General features: G+C 32.3%; 1 protein-coding gene across 1 annotated transcript in view; it reads left to right on the plus strand.

Moving 5' to 3' along the window:
* The window catches only part of KrT95D (phosphofurin acidic cluster sorting protein KrT95D), a 51,297-nt gene extending 31,603 nt beyond the window's left edge, over positions 1–19,694 (plus strand). Inside the window, exons 5-10 of the mRNA XM_074179766.1 lie at positions 426–667; positions 2,205–2,413; positions 4,031–4,400; positions 9,097–9,430; positions 12,145–12,264; positions 12,452–19,694. Of these exons, the coding sequence (XP_074035867.1) occupies positions 426–667; positions 2,205–2,413; positions 4,031–4,400; positions 9,097–9,430; positions 12,145–12,264; positions 12,452–12,579 (1,403 nt within the window). The 3' untranslated portion in view covers positions 12,580–19,694. The remainder of the gene's footprint in view (positions 1–425; positions 668–2,204; positions 2,414–4,030; positions 4,401–9,096; positions 9,431–12,144; positions 12,265–12,451) is intronic.
* The last annotated feature ends 35 nt before the right edge of the window (positions 19,695–19,729 follow it).

Consider the following 19,729-nt stretch of genomic DNA (forward strand, 5'->3'; position numbering starts at 1 on the left):
AAACGCAAAAAAGTATAAATAATTTGTTGTTTTTTGATATTTAATATATAATTTTAAGCACTTGAGCATTTATTTTGATGGGTGCATAAATTTCAGTGGAGTTTTTTTTTTATTCTGGAAAACACCACAGTATCAGGGAAATATTGTGTTATAGGTGTTAAAAACCTTCTACATAAGTTTAGAAATTCTGAATTTGAATATGTTTTTCGTACACCATATATATATTGAAACATATTCATTTTGAAATAATCTTTTTTTCTGTATATGAAATTATGTGGAACAAATGTGAAGCAAAATAAATATATGCATAAAATCTTATTTGAATTTTATATATAAATACATTTCTCACAATTTAAAAATCCCTCAAATGAGCTTGGGATAAACAAACACCCATAGTAACATTTTTTTAAATTTATTCTCTTTAGGTTCTGATGGTAATGCAGACATTTGCTTTACCGACCCCGAAGCACAGAGTGATCCACAGACTGGATCACCTCCCAGAGAACAATCTGCCGGCTCTCGTAAACAGACTGGAGATAACGAGTTTTCGAATATAATGCAAGAATTAAGCGAACGCAAATCGAAATTATTCCGATCATCGGCGTCTTCAGCCAAGAAGAAGAATTCGCTTAGTGTCAGTTCCGAACCCCCTATCGAAGCTATTACTGTGAGTAAAGCAATATTTGTAGATAGTATCGCCATTTATCTTCCTGAGAGTGCATGAGTTATGAATGAGTTTCTAATCTTCATCTTTATTTATACTTTGGTGTTCCATAAAACGAAAGTTTGTGTTCAACACGTATCTTAGTACTGCAAATCGGCTGCTCTATGCCAAAACGACAGTAAATGACATGGAAACGAAAAATAGGCCATCAGATATTTACGCAGGAATTTATATCGTACTTTATTTGTGGAACAAAAGGTTCTGGCGCAGATTTTGAATTCAGGCTTCAACATTCTTCTATCAAGCGTTTTAAAAACATCACATTTGATTTGTAGCAGTGTATGGTTGAAAATCGACCTGGCGCTCGTCTATACGGATCCAAGTTATAGTACAGTCAAATTTGTTCTATTGCTGACGTATTTATGTTGTAAAAATTCATGTTGATTATAGGGTGTAGAAGATGACTTTTATCTAATTTCAACCAAGATTTTTATTTGTTACGTCCGGTTTCGGTTTATTGACCATTCTCAAGTAAACTGACGCATGCGTCAGTTTACTGTTTACTTGAGAATTATGCATATCCCAGTAAACTGACATGCAGTTTACTGCATCAATATACATAGTCTGCTCCAATACATCTCCACAGCCAAAATCAAAAAAATTCTTTAATGCCTATTTCTCTATAGTAAATCTAAGGTCCAATGTACAGAGTATATATACAATATTTACATCTCTCCCACAAACGGGAGTGGGTGGGTGGCAGGAAAAGGGTTGGTAAAGGAAAGGGGAGGAAAAGCAGGATGAGACTTCAAAATCGAGCCCCAGAACGTCCACAGGGTGGAGCGCCACCTCATATACCCACGACAGCTTAATGGGAGGCGCCCCCGCTGGTATTAACGGGTGGCTCTCTGACCAACAAAGGCTCATTTCACCATTCAGTCTAAGACTTCTCGCTTCCTGCCGAGGCTTACGCGAGATTTATCGAGATGCTGTGATTTTGATACCTCATAACTAAGTGTAATAAGTGGGTGTTAGAGAATTATCACTAGCCTCTTGGAAAAAATTTATGAAAAAACCAGGTAAGAGTAATTCTGATATCACGAGAATACGTGAATTATCTTGACAAGCACGATCGCATTCGCAATGTTCATGAAAGATATCTAGAATTTCATAAATCATTCCGTTTTTACGGGGTTGATTATGATAACTCCTAAGCACCATGACATTCCTCGTCAGCGGGCTTTTCGGCAGCCTCCTGATATGTTAAGTGACCTTCTCGACTTCTGCCAGATCTAACAGATCATTTAATAAAATGCTCCACAGCCAGCCTATTCATCATTTACTGGTTCCAGGGGCGTAGCTTACTCAACATACAGTATCTACTTTTTTTTTACTTTTTCTTACTTTTCCGACAAATTATCAATTTTTCACATATCAATTTTTGGCACGGAGCAGCTGAAATGTACTAAAAATTGCATACAAATCAATACATGGTTATATAAAACTGTTATTAGCTGCTTTATAACAATTTTTTTTTCAGCCTCGAAAAGTATTTTTAGAATTAGTTTCGAAACAGTTGCCTCCAGAAGAGAACGTACTTCCTGAAAGTGTTGTGTTGATGACGGGACCTGACAGCATAACAGTACCTCTGACTTCTAGATTTGGTCCCCAACACAAAGTATTTCAACCCGTATCAGCTGTTGAAACTAAAGCTGTTCTGACAGCTGTCTTCAATAAAATACACAAGTAGTAAGTTTTCTTTCACTACTAATTTGTCAGTTTAATTATGTATAAATAAATAATAATATTAATTTCTGATATCAACGAAATACTGGCATCCCTCAATAGCTTTGCAAAATAATACAATCAAATCTAATATCATTTCTTATTTTACGCTCAAAATCATTTTGTATCTAACTTACTACTTCCTCCAAACGCTTTCTTCATGATTGATTGACATGAGATTGACATGAGATTGACAAAGGTCAATCTCTTTCCAACAATCGGTAATTTCTGCTCCGCTGAATTTTATAAATGTGAAAGCTTGTAAGTAATATATATCAACATGTAAGATAAATTGTTGAATGTGAAAATACTATTCATCTTCATCTAAATCATTTTCGGTGAATTTTGAATGGTGAGGTGAGTAAAGGAACAAATTGCTAGCACAGTAGAATATAACCAGTAGGCTCTCTTACCACGTGCTCTGCCCGAGGTGCCGGGAACCTTCAACCGCTCTCAGGATGAGATTTGCATCCAACGCGTTCAGTGCTGTAGTATCAAAGGATTCGACGGTCCACGGGCATCGGATAAGTTATAATAAATGATTGGAAATTGATATTGTGTTTAGTTTATTCGCTGTTATTATTATTGTTTTTAGTTTTTGTAGTTGGTTATAAGTAAATTACCACATCTTCGATAATATCCTTAAATTTATTATATGGCTCCGCACTTCGTTTCGAGGTCACCAAGAACTTTGTGAATTTCTGAATGAAAGTAGTGGGAGTGGACTTACTGGTTGATTTTTACTATGTTGCTAGTTTAATACTACATAGTATAAAACAAAGTCGCTACCTGCTGTCTGTCCCTATGATGTGGGTTTTTTCAATAGACAGAGTGATTCATATGTATATAACAGGTTCATATGTATATAACATGCATAATATAGTAGAAAAACACTGATAATTTTAGAAGTTTCCAATGTAATGTCATAAATAGACCCATTTTTTGTGCTTACATTGTAAACGATGGCTGAACCCTACAAGATAGATCAAAAAATATACTATAGTATTGTACACTTCAAAAAGTTCTACAAAAAAGTTTGCTTTGGTATATGTCTATCTCTTAGGGATAACCCACAATAATCATTTTTTATCCTCGGGAAATAATGGCTTATTTACGAAGCGATTTTAAACAATACAACATTAATCCTTATCGAATTAGTCACCTTCAATAAATTGTGCATTCAATATAGACCAATATGGCCCTTTACAGCATGTAATTTAAATGAATATTTTCGAAGATATTACAGATTTAAAATGCAGGGAGATATCGGTTGCGGTGGTACCGGCCGGAGGCCGGCGACGCGTGCTATAAATAGCGCGTCGAAGGCCGCGCTTCACCCCAAAGCACTTTATGATTAGGAGCGATCGCACGCGTTTATATGTATATTTACTATCAGCATTACACGCGTGCGGAGCCGGGGCGGATCGCTAGTGGCTGATAAAATCTGGAAAAATCAGATTATTTAATTCAATGAAACTACTTGGTACCCTGTTTTGATGTGATAAAACTATAATATTTATAACAATACTTTTTGTTAATAGCAATAGTTAACTGTAAACTTTTCCATTGGAAACTTTTCAGCTGCAACAGCTGTGCCAAACCCGGCACGTTCATCAAGCTCCTCCTGATCGGTGGCGACACTCTGGTTGGATGGTTTGTTCGTCCGTATGTCGAACTTTTATCCAGCAAAACCTCTGAATGGTTATCTTTCACCCGCGTGTACATAGTCCCTTTGGGCAGCTGCAGCATATCAAAACATCTATCGTCTCTGGATCAGGGATATCAGACTCTGTTTCCTAGCGATCAAGAGTTGAAGATAGAAGAGTTGTCGCAGAGGGTGCTGAGATATCTGTCTGCACCGACTTCGGCCCCAGTTGCCCAAATTCCGGTAGGAGAAGCCATGCTGACTTGTCACGATGAGAACAGTCAATTGTTTATTCCATTTGTTAGCGTGAGTATTGATAGTTATAGAAATGTGTCACTGGAAAGGTGTTGATCTGTTTTGGTTCCAAGTATTTCTCAAACAGTTATGAAATTGAAAGTTCATACAAAAAAACTAAAGAATTAAATTTATATTAAAGAAATTGAAGTGGTTCAATACTAATCAATAAAAAAATCATAATATATTTAAAAATGAATACAGCTCCTGGTGAATATCAAAGTATCCTCAAAAATGTAAGAGAAATAGTTGATTCAATTATTTTTCCTTCATCAATAGTAATCAATAAATGTATTGGAAAAGGTATTTTTCCTGATTACCTAAAAAAACCATTCTTAAAGCAATTCAAAAAGAAGGTGAATGAAAAAAAATATTTCAAATTATCGTCCAATTGCTCTCTTGAATTTATTTGATGAAATACTTGAAAATATGTTGAAATCTCGATTTCAACATATTTTCAAATATTTCATATATTTATATAAATCATACAACTTTATATACATACATAATTTGAACTGAACAAAAAGGAATTTTTCAATTTCCATCATGAATATATTTTAACAGTTTGCTTTTGAAAATCTTTAATGATAGAGTAGATTTAATTGAATCAGGTAAATCATTGAATTGGACAAAACCTTTAAAAAATAAACTGCTCATACTATTTCTTGTATTTGTTCTATTTATATGAATGTGACTGTTGTGCCTAATCGAATGGTGATGAATGTCCTTATTGAAATTTATTAATGATAGCAAGTATGGTGGGGTCATTTTATTTAATATTTTATAAATGAAAACCATGGAACAATAGAATAATCTTTTGGATACTAAGAGCCATTGTAGAGCAGATAGCATGGTAGAAATTGGTGTATACCTATTAAATTTTAAAATTATTCTCATTCCTCGATTTTGTAGTTTTTGTATTTGTTGCACTTTGTTCAAATTAAAAGAGAATATAATAGATGCACAGTAGTCAAAATGGGGTTGGATTATTGATTTATATACCATAATTTTTGTATCTGTTGATAAGTTATTGGCGATTCTTGAGAAGAAATATAATTTTTTTGCAATCTTTTTTTCAATATATTTGAAGTGGTCGTCGAATGATAAGCAATTATCAAGTTGAACTCCCAAATACTTCACTGACGTTACTATTTCTATACGTTCATCTTCAATTTTTATATTTATATTGTTTGTATTTATTTGATTATATTTGAATCAAGTAATTATCATTGCTTTTGTTTTTTTAACTTTGAGTTTCATTTTATTGGTTTTCAGATATTTTTCTACTTTCTCTAGAACTTTATTCATTCTGCCAACAGTTTCTTCTAAATTTACTCCAGTACAGGCCAATAAGGTATCATCTGCAAATAAGTTGATGAACTCACAGTCTGTAAATAATTGAATGTCATTCAGATACAGAATGAATGATAGGGGACCAAGCACACTACCTTGTGACACTCCTGTGTGATTTGTTATATATGATCAGAAATAATCGTTCACACTTACTCTCTGTTTCCTATTTGATAAATAATTACTTATCCATTCATAAACCATCCCCTCAAGCCCATATCTTCTCAGCTTCTGAAGCAAAATACTTCTATCAATCGTTTCAAAGGCCCTTTTGAAATCTAAAAAGACAGTTACAACATATTTATCTTTATCCGTTTCATTAGTAAATTTAGTTAATGACAACTGTGGTGCTGTTTCACAAGAATGTTTTTTTTCGAAAACCAGATTGATTGCTAAACATGATTTGATTTTTGTCAATAAACTCTAATAATTGATTATATACTGCTATTTCTAAAACTTTCTCTATTGGCGGTAAGGTATTAATAGGTGTAAATTCACTTGCTTTTATAGTGTTTGTAACTTTAGGTATGGGTATAATGGTACTTATTTTTAATAATTCGGGCAATTGACCATTCTGGAGCGATTAAATTGAGGATTGCATGACCAGCTGTTTCAAATACTTGCTTTAACATTTTAGAATTCAAGATTTCATGGATACTTCATTTATTATCTAATGACCCAATTATATCATTCAAATCTCTTGAGGTAATCAATCTGAAGGTGCTGAAGGGCAAATATAAATTATTATCCAAATTGAACCATGGTTCGGAATTCTCAATACCTTGGACTATATGTTGGATGCTGTTTACAAAGTATAGGTTGAAAGTTTCGGCCATGTCACCTTTTTTAGTACTTACTACCCCTTCATCTTCAAATTGGATTACGTTAGGAAATGTATGATCATTACTATTAACAAGGGTTTTTAAGGTTTTCCACATCAAATGAAAATATTTTATAGGCTTCATCCCGTTTCTTAATTTTGATAAAAACTTCATTGTCAAACCAAGGAATATTGTTTTTCAACTTTCTTATTTGTATGGGAGAAATACTACTAATACTAAAAATACTAGAAAGAGTAGTTTACAATTCATTAATTAGCTTCCTCAATTTAAATAATATATTAAGTCCTTACCAGTATGGATTCAGAAAAGGTTTGTCTACAACTGATGCCCTAAAATCTTTGAGTGAATACATTGAGAACTGTTTTGAGGAGAATAAACACTGTTTGGGAATCTTCACTGACATATCAGCTGCATTTGACTGTGTAGACCACCAGATTTTATTATTAAAACTAAACAGATACGGGATACTTGGTACCTGTCTTAATTTCTTCAAGTCATACTTATCTCATCGTAGCCAAGCAGTAATTGTTGACAATGTCATGGGTTCGTATATGTCTGTAACGAGAGGGGTGCCCCAGGGTTCTGTACTGGGACCAATCTTATTTCTGATATACATAAATGATATGCCAGATTCCATATCCTGCAATAATTTACTAACAAATATGTTTGCCGACGACACAACTTTCTGTATACAACTTGAAAAGGGGACTGATCATTTACCTATTTATCAAGATATTATGGCACATGCTAAGATTTGGTTCACAGCCAATGATCTTTTTTTGAATGAGACCAAAACCCGTTGTGAAATCTTTAGTGTAAATGGTACAAATAGTTTGATTGAAAATGAGCACATAAAATTTCTAGGTATAGTTTTAGACCCACAACTGAGGTGGACAGCCCATATAAACTGTTTATGTAACAAGCTGTCGCAAGTGATATTTGCACTAAGAAAAATACGACATGTCACAAACATGGAAGCAACAGTATCTGCGTATTATGCATTGTTTCATACTCACTTGATGTATGGAATACAGTGTTACGGTAATGCAGTATCTACACATATTACGAGAATTTTCACATTGCAGAAAGCGGCAATAAGATCTATTTTAAATGTACCATGGGATACCAGTTGTAGAGAACTATTTCCTTCATTAAAAATCATGACCATCTACTCACTGCTCATTTATCAAAGTATAATAACAGTTAAGTCAAAGATAAATGAACATGCAACACACTCGTCAATTCACCCTCTTGATACCAGACACAAACACAATTTGTTGGTGCCATTATATCGTCTGCAACGAACGCAGAGAGACGACATACAGCTCTTCAACCTTCTTCCCAGAGAGTTTAGGAATAGACCCTCGACGCAATTCAAAAATCAATTAAAACAGATACTATCCAATAACTGTTTCTATAGTATACTTGAATTCGAAACATTCATCAAGAAAAACAGAAATATCTTCATGACCCACAGAAACCTGTAGTTTTATTTATACTGATAGCACAATTCATCATTATCTATATACATACTTTATATAGTTATAATGTATAATGCCATTGTTTTTATGTATTATTCAGCTTTTCTATTGCGTTATACCTTCTATTTTTTTATCATTAACCAATTTTAATGTATGACCTTATATAAATTTTTAAATGTATTTTTCTACTGACCTGTCTACAAACTGTATGTTTCTTGAGACCAATAAAAATTATTATTATTATTATTGACAATATTTGAACATTTTTCGAGAAATTCTTCATAAAGTAAATTAACATCTATAGAGTTTAAAGACCAATTACAAGAAATAAGCTTATTCTTAATTATACTCAAATCATTATCACAAAGATTTCTGTATTTTCTTATTGAGCTTTCTTTGTTAGATTGACTAAAGAGGAAATTGACAGTAATAATTGAGTGGTCAGTAATTTTTGGCGTTAAATGAACATTTGAAACTATATTATCATTATTAGTCAAAACCAAATCTATTAATGATTGTGTATCTAGTGTCTTTCTACTAGGTTCAGTTAATGTTTGATTCATACCATAGGTTGTGAAAATATTCTTGTTTTTTTTTGTATAGAAACTTTCTTCTAATAAATTTAAATTAAAATCACCTACCAGAATAAAACGATTGTTAGATGACACAAGCTTCTCGCAAACATCCTCGAAATCTTCTAAAAAAGTTGCACGAGAACTAGAAGGTGAATGATATAAACATCCAATCAACCATATTGCAGATTTGAAGTTAATTTTAACAATTTTGCACCAGATTTGCAGATTTGAAGTTAATTTTAACAATTTTGCACCAGTAGTTCGATTCAACTGAAAAGTGAGGGGTCATTATTATAAATTATTTCAAAATTGAAATCAATCTGTGTATGTAAGATCTAATAGAAGAAATTAATGAAAAAAGTCTAGTGACTCCTTTTTATGGGTTTCCCTTTAAAGCTCCAAATTCGATCAATACATCATCAGACCAATTTTGCCGAAAATCAGTAGTAGTTTTTTTCAGGAGGTTCGGGTAGGCCCAGCAGATCAGTCGCAGTCAGTCTCGGTCGACCTCGATGACCTCATTTGTTCCAGTCCCCCAGCGCCTTCCTTAACTCCTCCCTCGTCTCCCAACGTGCATGCACGGGAAGCTCCTTGGGAGCCTCTCGAATTGCAGGTTGACTACTGGCAGTTGACCAAGTTCAGCGAAGCCAATATTAAGACTGATAAAGACAAAGCCAAGCAGGATGGCAAAACTTCCCTTAAAGCGCTTTTCAGAGGGCTTCAGGCCTCACCCACCACAATGACTGGACTTAACCTAACTATGCACTTGGCAAATAAGGAAAAGAAGCAGAAAAGTAAGTATATAAAAAAATCATTTTCAATATATACTTTATGGTTTCAAAGAATATGTACTACTTATAGACGAAGTAGATATTGCAATTATTCATTTATTCGTTTATACTGAAGTATTCTCAGTGATAATAAACGTGATATAGATAGAAGAAAGAAATTTCAATTCAAAACGGTGGCTCGTAATTTACCTCGAAGATTAATGTCTGACAAATCAAAATAGTTGTTATCAACTTTATTTCCATTTACAGTAATTCTAGACAAGGGAGAATGCTTTCCATAATTCCATCTTTGTCAATTTTATCTCTATCTGGAAAGTTTTTTATTGCTGTTAGCTATACTCTGTTTCTACAGTCAAACCTTCAATTTTAGCATTTTATTGCTTAGGAGGAAACGACCAGAGATAAATTCTGATATCTAATGTAAACTCAGGTGTTTCCCAGGGATCGGTATTCGGACCCCTATTATTTCTTATTTTTATTAATGATTTGCCGGAACACTTATCAAATTGTCAAATCACAATGTTTGCTGATGAGAGATCTCAAAATATTGATAGAACAAATTATTTGTGTGTTTGAAAAATTCTCAGAATGGTGTCAACTTAAACACCTCATCTCAAACACTACCAAATCTGTTTCTATGAGATTTTATAACAGAAGAAGCAATATTCCAGATCACATATGCGACTCAATTGATATTGATGTAACTGTTGCTAAATTTTTTGGTACAATTTTAGATGAACAACGGGCTTGGGATTTACATATTGATAGTGTATGTTGTAAATTGAACAAAGCATGTTTTGCAGTAAACAGATCAAGTCTGCTGAATGTCTACAATGTCTTTTCACACATTTCTAACAATATAATGTTTTGGGGAAGTGCAAATAACTTCACCAGGATCTTTGTATTACAGAAACGACTAGTGAGACTGGTATTTGACATGAACTACTTGGAGAGTTGTAAGCCAGTATTCATTAGGGAAAGGCTTCTGTCAGCTCCCTGCATATACATTTATAAATGTGTGAACTACGCCAGAAAAAACGAGTTACTTCTTGAAAAAACCTCATCATGTCATGAATATCCAACGCGTAATGGAAATTTATTAAAGGTGCCTAGACACAAAACCTCCAAATCACCACTATATAATACAGTCAGCCTTTACAATGCGCTGCCGTCAGCTTTTACACAAATTAAAACAGACAAGTTATTCTTTAGGAACATTAAAAATCTCTTACTTCACAAATATTACTACAGTTGCGAAGAATTTCTGATTCTCTATATTGTGGGTTTGATACGTGTGTGTCTGATACATAATTATTTCATTGTTAACGGCAAAGAATATGATGTATATGAGATATTGTGGGTGTATTGTTAACTGGAAAAATTATGACTTGCCATATGTACATTTGTACCCAAATTGTCAATAAAGAATTTGAATTTATTTTGATAGATGTTTATACATTTGTCACCATTGAAATTGAAGAACCTTTATTAAAAAGAAAGTAGGTTTAGGTAATTTGGTATTGTTAAAACTACTAAAGGGTTAGAATGATGAGGTAAACGTTTTCGATGATAAAAATAGCATAATATAATGCACATTTTAATCAACATAGGATTGTTTTTAATTTTTTTTGTAGATGTCATTGTTTTTCATGGATTGATTGATGAATGATATTGAGTGCAATAAGTTAGAACATCTTGATTTCACATCACAGTATTCCACAAATTATCGCATAAAATTTTACCTATTTAATTTACTACAGCACACCATTGATTACTGTAAATAGTTACTCCCAAATAACTACCTTCCTGCTCTGACATTCGGCTTCTCTTGTATAGTGATTTGCTTTGAGTAAAAATGTTTTCAGTCTTTTGAAAATCCTGAATGTTTCAATTTTTCAAAATCGTAGTGAATCGTATAATTAGGGCATTTATGCCCTATTTCAACTTTTCTTTGGAGTGGCTGTGAAAGAAAACACATTTGAGATAGGTATCTAACCTAACACAACCTAGATGTCTTCGACTTCATACAGATTTTCTTAAACTCTTTGAATTCTGGACTAAATTACCTTATGAAACAAAATAAATGAAGAGTAATCGTTTCTATACTTAATAATGTTCTAATTTTGATGAGTATTATCCTAAGACAGTTGTAAAAGATTAACAGATCAAATATATGTTCTTTAAGTCTTTGGGAAAAGGCTCTCCCCGTTTGGCCAATATAAAGCTTTGGATGAGAACCACAAGTCAATCTATGTACAGTGGAATATTCGATAGTCTGAAAGCTGCTATTTAAAAAAACGTATTTGTATATTGATATATCAATAAAAGTATTACTAATAATAATAGCACTTATTGCTCAACACATTCTACAACAAATATAGAAGAAAAACAGTACTTTTGAAAAAACAAGTATCACACATTTCATATCACAAGCGTATTTTTCTCAAGCTATACAAAAATAAACTACAAGTGTTACACATCCTTTCAAAATTATTACACATTGTGTGATTTGTGGAGAACATTAGTTCTCGGATTGAGCTTATAGGTTGTTGTGTACCTTGAAATTTAGCTGGCCGAGCAGACAGGACAATCCATAGAATTATGAGCTAGTTTGTAATCTTTCAAAATTGAATCTGACTTACATAAAACGGTGATTTTTATACAATTATTACAATTCATTTCGAAAAAAAGATCATAGAATATCATTTCACTTTCAGTTATGAGGTTAGGCAAAAAGAAGGAGAAAGAAAAGGAATCAGAACCTCGTAGTCAAAATGTGGAGGGGGTTTCAAGGCTGATATGTTCTGCTCGGGCTTCACATAATACTCCAATGAAAGGTAAGTAGAAAAACGTCGATTTTGCACTCTTCCCTGAAAATTTCAAATTTTACTTTGGTGAACATAATATACTCTTTTCCAATTAACAAATATTGGTACGTAAAATAACTAACAATTCCAGTGCTATAGTGTTGCTTTCAATACTTGCTAATGGCAGTACTAAAACATAATATATTTTTTTTTACAGTTTATATTGACGGCGTGGAATTCGGAGGAGTTAAATTCTTCCAGCTCAGTTCCACCTGGCAAACCCACGTGAAAAGTCTCACCGTGGCGTTGGCCGGCGTACCTCTAGCCAGCGTAGAAATGCACTGAGTTTCTTTGCCATATAATCTACTGCCGGATGAACTTACATACTCTTTGATCTACCGTTTTTTTCGAGTTGCCGCTTCGCTTCGGTGTCCAAAATGAATGCAGAGGATCTTTGTCGCTTCTAGTCACTATACGGGGTCACCCAAACGTTTGATTTTTCTTAGGGATTGGTCAGTTTCGTGGGCAGCTATGCAGATTGGCCGTTGGTCTTCCAAATTTCAATGTTTCGTCTCGACCAATACTGAATAGTCTCGACAGAAATCGGTTTAAAATTTATAAGTAATTCTCCATAAGTGATCAGGGAGATTAACGGATGATCTGCTTATTTAATTAATATAAAAAGTTTTATTTTCTCTGACATCTGATCGTGTGTTTGATGTGATAAATATCCATTCTTCCAATCAACTGACATAAATATTTTATCTGAACGAAAAAAGAAACACAATTATACATTTCTCTACAAAATTGTTATCAAATCTAATAATATTGAGGCTTATTTTGGCTTGACAAAAGAAATTGTATTGAAGATATCTGTCAAAATGGGCCTGATTTACAAAAAATATGTGTACAAGGATATGCAGAAAAATGTTACGCAGAGTCAACAAGACTTCCAAGATTTCTCTCATGGGCATTTTATATTCAATTTCTCATTTTTCTAATTCTGTATAAATAGTAGGTTTTATGGAATCACACCAATAGTGCGAAATACATGTCTGGTTTGATTAAAAACGTATGCCTTTGTTTTGTAAATCAGTTAACTTTGAGGGTCGATGCTAATAGGGCTTCCTCTGTAAAACTTTCAAAATAATGCAGATTTTTAACCATATGAGTTACCTCATCATACACCAAAGTTGATTTTTTTCATACAAATATTCCATTCAGCTCCATCCAATATTCTGAAAGCAAGAGCGGCTACTGTTTTCAGTTTGTAATTTATAGAATGATTGTTTGGTTATATTGAAAAATATTATTAAAACCAACAAATAATTAAGTCATGATAATCTCACTCAAAGAGCCATTTTTGATTTCACAGGGGAATTGGATCCTCTGGCGAAAAAATGAATCTAAAAATAATGCTTTTTCCATATCGGAACGAAAACACAGCATCATCAAGAGATTATAAAAACTGATCATCTCCTGATGATGCTAACTTGGTTAGTGAAACGAGCTACGAGAGACAGTGTGTTTGTTCTTGTGTAGGAAAATATTTTATCTCACACAAATTTGTAGACTGAATCTGATGAAAATTACTTTCTTGCATTTTACAAACCTGAATAAAGCCTTTTTTGATGATGGTTTCATCAACCAGTTAGTCATCATCACATAATAATTGATTAACATTGCACCTTTTTCGTTATAAAGATTTCACTTTGTAACATGAAGTATTCAGGTTTGACGAAAAACAGATTTTAAACAGATTCTTCTTAGAGGTATGTGCATTTGAAGTAAATCCGGTGTTTCATCCGAAAGAAATTAAATATTCATGTCCGATTTCAAATTGGTTAACTGTTATACATCGATTACATATTGACACGTCGCAGAATTAGTCAGATGATCTTTTGTAAGAACTGAATAAGTTCTTTAGAAAAAAGGCTTTTTCTTTTTTTTCCATCATTAACCAACAAATTTGGGGGACTTCCAGAGAAAGAAAAGAACAACTACGAAAAACAAACTATTTATAAACGTATGTAGTGTGAATACAGAAGTTAATTTCAGATCCAAACCTGAAAAAAATCCCTTTTGAAGCAAGTTCTTCGACATGTTTCGGGAGTAATTTTTTTTTCTTATTTGTATCTGAAAGAAACTTCTGTATATGAACTGAATATGTTTATGAAGAATTATTATAGTTTTTTTTATACCTTTGAAAATATCCCACATTGGAAGAATTAGAAAACCAAAAAGCTTTTTTCCAAAAAACTAATCTATCCTAATAATATCCCCTTTTAAATTCAAATGAATACGTTTGTTCATAAAAACAATAACCTCAAGTTCTTAAAAATTAATTCTATAATATGTTAGTTATTATTTTTATTCCAGTTGTAAAACTGACCAATCCGGTGAACTTTAAAGTTGACAATACAACCTTTCAAGGCTCAAAAAAAACTAACAAATCAAAGACTCTTATTTAAAGAATACTCTGTATATGTGATATAGTTTGTAGTTTGTTGTTGAATCATAATGAGTATGCTTCATAATTTTTTATCAACATGATATCAAACTTTTTTATATTACCGTGTGAGAGTTGTATTGTGTAATTTGTTTTATCGAAAAAGTACAGGAAAGAAGAGGTGAATTGAATATTTGTATAAAATATTGCTATATTTGTTGTCACAAAGAATTGCTCATGGAGTATAAATGAAAAAATAGTGATTACTTTCAGGAAGACATTTTTTACAAATTGTAAATCCTGAAGAGATCCAACAGAAAAATGAGTTTTATACTTTTCTTCATTATTTTCCCTGGATTTTCGTTTTCACTTCACCTGATTTTTCCACGTACCTTTTCGATAAAGTTCAATTTTAGTAGATAAGGCACATTATTAGTGGCTAAGCCACAAAATTAATACGCTGCTTGCGTATTACTGAATATCAGTTTTATTAGAACATAAGATTTAGATGTAGAGTACGCATAAGCATTATTTTATTTTATTTCTTGGAGAGTTTATTGAATTTATTATGTGATATATAAAATATATATGTATAATATTCCTATTCAATTACCATTACATTTTTCCATATATTCAAGTGATTGGTTTTTACTTTGTAAGTTGTGATGTTTTGTTGTGATTATTTGGATTGAAATTGCTTTGGGAGTAACGAAAATTGATAGAAATTCCAGAATTGTTCCATATTAATGTCTTTCAATTATATCTAAGGATGTGGAATGTGCCATTCAAAGTTTCCAGAAGAATCCAAAGAGATTGTTAACTTCTTTAGGTGTATATGCTTCCCCATTGTCACCCTTTTGATTCTGCCCCTTTATATCTCACTATTATTTCAGTCTACAGGATGTTGGGGATGATTCGTCAAAATCTAACAGTTGACACTCCATCTTGCATCATAGCGTAATGTCGAAAGACTGAATTAAGATCCGGTTTTTTGGGCAGTTAATTTTTCCCTCAAAAATAGGTAATAAGAAATCAAGGTTCCAGTGTATTTCTAAAAATATCGCCAGTATTCCTTGATGGTTTTTAGAAAAGATAAGTTTTATAAGTTCTATTTTTCAATCATTAAGTTTAATTAGAGAGCAAATTTATAAATATCTTAATTTACAATCTAATTGGACTGTTGAAAGGTTTATAGGTTTTCAGGCTGAACTTTTCAGTTTGTCCTTCAATATACTTGAAAATATTTACTGTTGATCCATATTTATACTCGAAGGAATTTGAACCTTCTCCGTTTTTTTAACAAAACTTGAAATACTTTTTTTCTTAATAATTACAATAGCAACACTATGATAATGGGAGAACACAACACGCCAATTCAGTTCAAATCTGTTTATAATTGAAGTATTGTAGTGAAATATTTATGTAGTTTTTCTAGAAATATACTATGTAATATGTATATTCTAGCGCTCTTGAGTATAGTCAACACTTGTGAAGCTGCCGATTTTCAAAATTTACTTTATTTTCGGAAAAAATCCTACCCCTTTTCTCACTGTTCGAAAAGTGATATTTTTTTCAGAAATTGGTATTCTCATCAATTACTCATATGCATGCTTCCTTAAAACTAACACAGTATAAGAAAGTCTTGTATCCCACATAATAAAAATAAGATATGGCCAAACGTCATTTTGTGCTCATCCAGAGGAAGCTAGATATCTACTAGACCATCAAATTTTCGATGGAAACATTAGATGATAATATAATATTAAGTTTATTTACATTATGAACTTTTACAATAAAACGAAATTATGAAAAGGTTAACTTGTGAGTGGTCCATGTGAATATCTGTAATTAAAATACATAACATATCGGTGATTAATAACTACATATTTTTCTTGGTTTGGCAAGTATCCAACTATAAATTTTCTTTCCTGAAGCAACAGGATTTCTGGTCATTTTAATGTTTGTTGGTAAATTCTCAGACAAATATGTTGCTATTTATCGTTTCCACAAATTAATTTATATCATATATTACTGAATTATTTCTAGATTCTCATACAGAAAAAATATGTTTTTTCTATAAATCACCTATCGCCATCTCCTAGGAACGACAAACCTCAAAAATTGAAACTTTTACGAACTTGGGCTTAACGAGGTCTTACCTTCTACGTGCGATTCCCAGTACAGATTGGACGAAAAGCAGTGAAAATCGACGTTCCGACCGTAGGGCTTCTGATGTTTTCATTCTCAAATTCAGTTTGTTTCATTTGAAAGTAGTGTCAATCATAATTCCAAGATGAACGGATGGTTTTTTTTCAAAGTTTATCTTCAGAAAATTGCCATCAAAACAATTTTTAATCGATATGAAACATTTTCAGCTGTCAACCGAGATTTTTTACAGTTGGTAAATGTTTTTTGTCACTACTTTTATAAATTTCCTTAATTATGAAGAAATGTACGTGTTTCTATGGGTAAAACGAGGTTAGTGTTAACACCTCACAATATTTTTGTTGGCCCAAACTCTGCAAATATAAAATATTTCTCCTGATAAAAGACCTTTTATTTTAAACACAAGGGTGCTTAAGTAAGCAGGTTTAAGTACATACAAGTCGGGTTCGGTACTTATCAGTGCAGAACAAAATAGTCCTTCTATGCCGTCACTCATATAGAAACAGGTTTGAACTTGTCAGTGCTGACTAACTTGACCAAGATATACAGGTTTAAAAATTTGTGTGGGGTGTTGTATTTTAGAAATACGCACTCTCACTTGAAGGAAACAGTATCTAAAGCTACTACATCAACACAAAAACAACTGTAAGTGATAGACAGCAACATAATTATCTTAATAAGTGAAGCATATTCTGTATTAATTAAATGTGACAATTCATTTTCTAACCATGCTGTTGATACTCATGGGATTCCAAGAATATTGATAAGTTGACACTGTTGATCTACTTACGCTTCTGAAACTTTTCTTGGTTTTTAATATCAGTATTTTTTATATTATTGTGTTTTATAGAATATTTGGAAGTGCTCTTGAAGCAGACCATGAATCCATGGAAAATTTTAAAAAGTGTATAACAAAGTATTGAGAGAATAAGCGATTTTTACAAAGTTTCTTCATATGTCTCTTCAAAACCTAACAAATTGTTTACAGTTTGACTAATCTACTTTAGACCGTGTGATGCGTAGAAGAAGCATCATTCATAAAATGCCTGATGTATACGTACACGAACACTAATTGAACCTCTCAAAAAATATACATTTAATGAATATACATATATAGAACAAGGTTAGTAAACCTGTAAAACCAATTAATGACTATATTAAAATTGTGATTGGGACCTGCAAAGTTTATATCCAATGAATTTGAAAAAACACAGATGGGTGCTGAGATGTTAGCAATAAAGAAGCAACTTTATATCTAAATCAATGTTGAAATTTGGACTTCTTATTTCATAAATTTTTTTATAAAGATGGGAAAAAATTTCTGAATTGAATGAGAAATTATGTGATGCATTTTCAGTATGAAACTGCTTGAGGAAGCTATTAACGAAACAAGTGTCGCGTTTTGTAAACTCTCCAGTGAAAATCTCACAATAAAGTATTACTCGAAATAGAAATTTCACTATATTGTAATAGGTTAGGTTTTCCATTTTATGTAAATTTTTTGAAAAAGGAACTAGAATTTGACGATTACATCCCTAACTCTGTAGAAACAAAAGACTGTTATTACTTTACTTCCTAGTTGAAAATAAGGTCTCAGAATAGTTTATCAGTTATTTGAAATTTCATCGCATCGAAAAGGAGAGGAGGAAGCTAATTTACCACTCAAAATTTAGGATTTGGTATTACAAAGGCTGATAGATATAAAATTGGAAACAAATTGATAGAGATATAGTAAAGGTGTGTTGAAGAATAAATTGATATAGCGGAAATTATTTCAGTATCAAAGTTTTGTAAATTTTTGGACTTATTTATTCTAAAGTAAGGATGATTAGTGAAGTGGTACGTTTTTCAAGAGAATTATAATTGATATAGATGACGGTCCTTCAACAAAAGGTTAACAAGACCGATAGACTCATTGTGTTTACTGATTGGTAAGATTTAAGCCAACATTCTTTCAGAAAATTGTGTAATTAAATAGGAAGTTAAGATACTTAAAGAAACTTACAAATTGGTTAAGTGTAAATGTCGAGAGCAAAAAATTGATTTTGAAGTAAGTTTTTTGTCAACATTTTCAAGTAGTTTGTCTAATCGGAGATGGCTGATAATATATTTAAAAAAAATTAATTCTTTGTCATTTTTGCCCTCGACTGATTTTGTGACTGGTTTTTGGAGACAGAAACATTTGTAGAACTGTGATGACATAATTAGGCCAGATATTTGGATATATTGTTAAATTTTAGAAAAGAGAGCCACTGTAATGCCAAGCAGCTCATTCCAACTTAGAGGAGATGTTCGTTCTATTCAAACTTCAACGATTGCAGCCCAACATTCTCGCACCAATCATTGACAGTAAAACTGTGAGCACCCAAATTTTTCTGTACCGATATTTTTGTGACTTTATGTCAGAAAGAGGCAGTAGCTGCATCTACCAAAATAGAAACCAGAGTAAACAGTTTTCTAAGTAAAAATGTGATATCATTTATAACTGTCAAGGGTCTAAGGCACTAGAAGTATGAAACCAAAAGGGGGTATTTTCTAAATATTCATCTCTCCACAAAATACTTAGATCAGAAATAGCACTTGTCTTCTTTGCTATCCTGTTCGACACTCCAAATATCAACTTTATGATCCAATCACCAGTTCACGAATAAAGTAAATTTTCCATATTTGGAAATAACTGTACGCTACTTCTTTTCACATTGTGATAATAGAGCGTTCATCTCATAGTTTCAATGTTTTGATTGTATAGTTACTGTTGTATAAGCGCAATAATGTTTGAAATAGTACTGTTTATATATAAACATAATAAAGTGAACATGTGTACTTTTAATAAAAATGTTTTTTTTTGATGTCTTCTTTTCTTAATCTTTTGATTCGACT

The sequence above is a fragment of the Leptinotarsa decemlineata genome, unplaced genomic scaffold (assembly GCF_025532065.1).
Source record: "Leptinotarsa decemlineata unplaced genomic scaffold, Ldec_3_MD MMD2_tig00026282_RagTag_RagTag, whole genome shotgun sequence".
Classification (NCBI taxonomy): domain Eukaryota; kingdom Metazoa; phylum Arthropoda; class Insecta; order Coleoptera; family Chrysomelidae; genus Leptinotarsa; species Leptinotarsa decemlineata.